Below are 1,828 nucleotides of genomic sequence, written 5' to 3' on the forward strand. Positions count from 1 at the left end.
CAGCTGTGCTGAATATTATCTAATCCACACAAGAAAACTGTGATATACTTTAGAGGAAATGTTTGTGTTAAATTCCCCCCTCCTCCCTTTCCCTTGGTGCTCCCCCCCCCTTTCTTTTTTTGTTTTATTTTATTGAGACAGGGTTTCTCTGTGTAGCTCTGGCTGTCCTGGAACTTGCTTTGTACACTAGGATGCCCTTGAGCTCAGAGATCTGCCTGCCTCTGCCTCCTAAGCGCTGGGATTAAAGTCCTGCACTACTACCCTGCTTTAGCATTTGTTAACCCAGTGTTTAGGATGACTTTGTAAACTTCCAACTCCTGGGAAGACTGAGAATTGACTTCTATAAATAAGAGTAACATTTGAATTTCTGCATAGGTCTGTGGTGAGATTCAATGAAATTGTATTCGTGAAGTAGTAAGCTTAGTGTCTGATACACAGTAGGTGCTCAGTAAACATCCTTAGTATTGTTAATGTGGATGACTTTAAACAATACAAGTGATTTGTTTCCACCTGCCAAAGTTCCTTTCATTGTGGTTGCTGGGCTCTTGGGCTAGACTTCTTGAAGAGATTGTGAGGAAGTCTGAGCTATGTCTGGGTGGGGGATGGGACGAACCTGTAACAAAGAGCACCCCCTTAGGCAGGCTTCATATGTCATAGAGATCTCAGTTGCTTGGCTAGCAGAACCCCTCAGGAGCTCTTTGCAGTCATGGGGCCATCTCAGCTTGTCCGGGCCCCTCGGCCTCGGGGCATGAGTTCTCCCTACCGTAGGCCAGGTATGGGTGGGCCCAGGCGCAGGTGTCCCAAGATGTTCAAGTGTAGCCGCAGAACATACCGGCAGAAACCCCGAGGCCCAACTGCCACCGATCCTGCCTCTGTGGCCACAAACATCAGTGACACGGACACTACCACCAGTGTGTGGATCCTGTCACCTCAAGGTTAGTGGGGAGGTGTGGAGGTGGAGAATCTGTGACTTGGTGTGGGGGGTTGAAGACTAGAAGCATCCTGTTCTGCTTGTGCACTGTGAGGGTAGCCTGTGAAAATTCACCCCAAGAGTACAGGCTGGTTTTAAAGGAACACATCCTCAGACGATGATGAGAGCTTTAGGTGACAATGTCAGGACTGGGACTGAGATGGAAGGCCGGGGGAATGGGCGAGTCCAAGGGCCAGTGGGGTTTTCACAAATGCCTACTTTTCTTCATGTGCATGTACATATATGCACGTGTGCATGTATGTGTTGGCCAAAGGACATCCCACCTTTTTTGGAGACACCAGCCTAGACTTTGTTAAGTAGGTCAGGCTGGCTGACAGACAGAAGGGGTCCGTGTGTCTCTGCCTCCACGCTGTTGGCATTGATGAGTGTGCACCACATACCCAGCTTTTTCATCTGGGTTCTGGATTGACCTCGAGTCCTTAAAAGACTATCAGTTAGTTATCTCCCAGCCTCCACATATGCCTTTTTTAAAAAAAGATACTCTTCCTTCTTTTTTCTGTCCCCAGTTCTCAGACACCTCTGTCAACCTAGGGGCTTTCTGATCCTCTAAAAACGCCCAGAAGCTTGGCCTGCACTTGACCTGCTGCTCCAGAGGACTGTTGGTGGTGGACAACAAATACAGCCATTCTGCTTAAGCTGTCTTACCCCATGCTGAAGTGTTCCAACTATGCAGGACGTGAGGGTAGGGTTGGGGGTGGATCAGCTTAGGGACAAGCCTAGGAGACAGCAGCAAGGCTCACTGTGGACCACAGTGAAGTAGAGGAACGGGGCAAGGTCAGCCAGACAAACCCATCTTTGTCCTCAGCATTTTGATCTGCCCCGTGATAAGGGGCTCTC

General features: G+C 49.1%; 1 protein-coding gene across 1 annotated transcript; it reads left to right on the forward strand.

Moving 5' to 3' along the window:
* The first annotated feature begins 706 nt into the window (after positions 1 to 706).
* P3r3urf (PIK3R3 upstream open reading frame) lies at positions 707 to 1,541 on the forward strand. Its single transcript, XM_052177084.1, has 2 exons — positions 707 to 935; positions 1,498 to 1,541. Exons 1-2 carry the CDS (start codon positions 707 to 709, stop codon positions 1,539 to 1,541), a joined length of 273 nt encoding a protein of 90 aa, XP_052033044.1.
* The last annotated feature ends 287 nt before the right edge of the window (positions 1,542 to 1,828 follow it).

Source organism: Apodemus sylvaticus, chromosome 3, assembly GCF_947179515.1.
Source record: "Apodemus sylvaticus chromosome 3, mApoSyl1.1, whole genome shotgun sequence".
NCBI lineage: Eukaryota > Metazoa > Chordata > Mammalia > Rodentia > Muridae > Apodemus > Apodemus sylvaticus.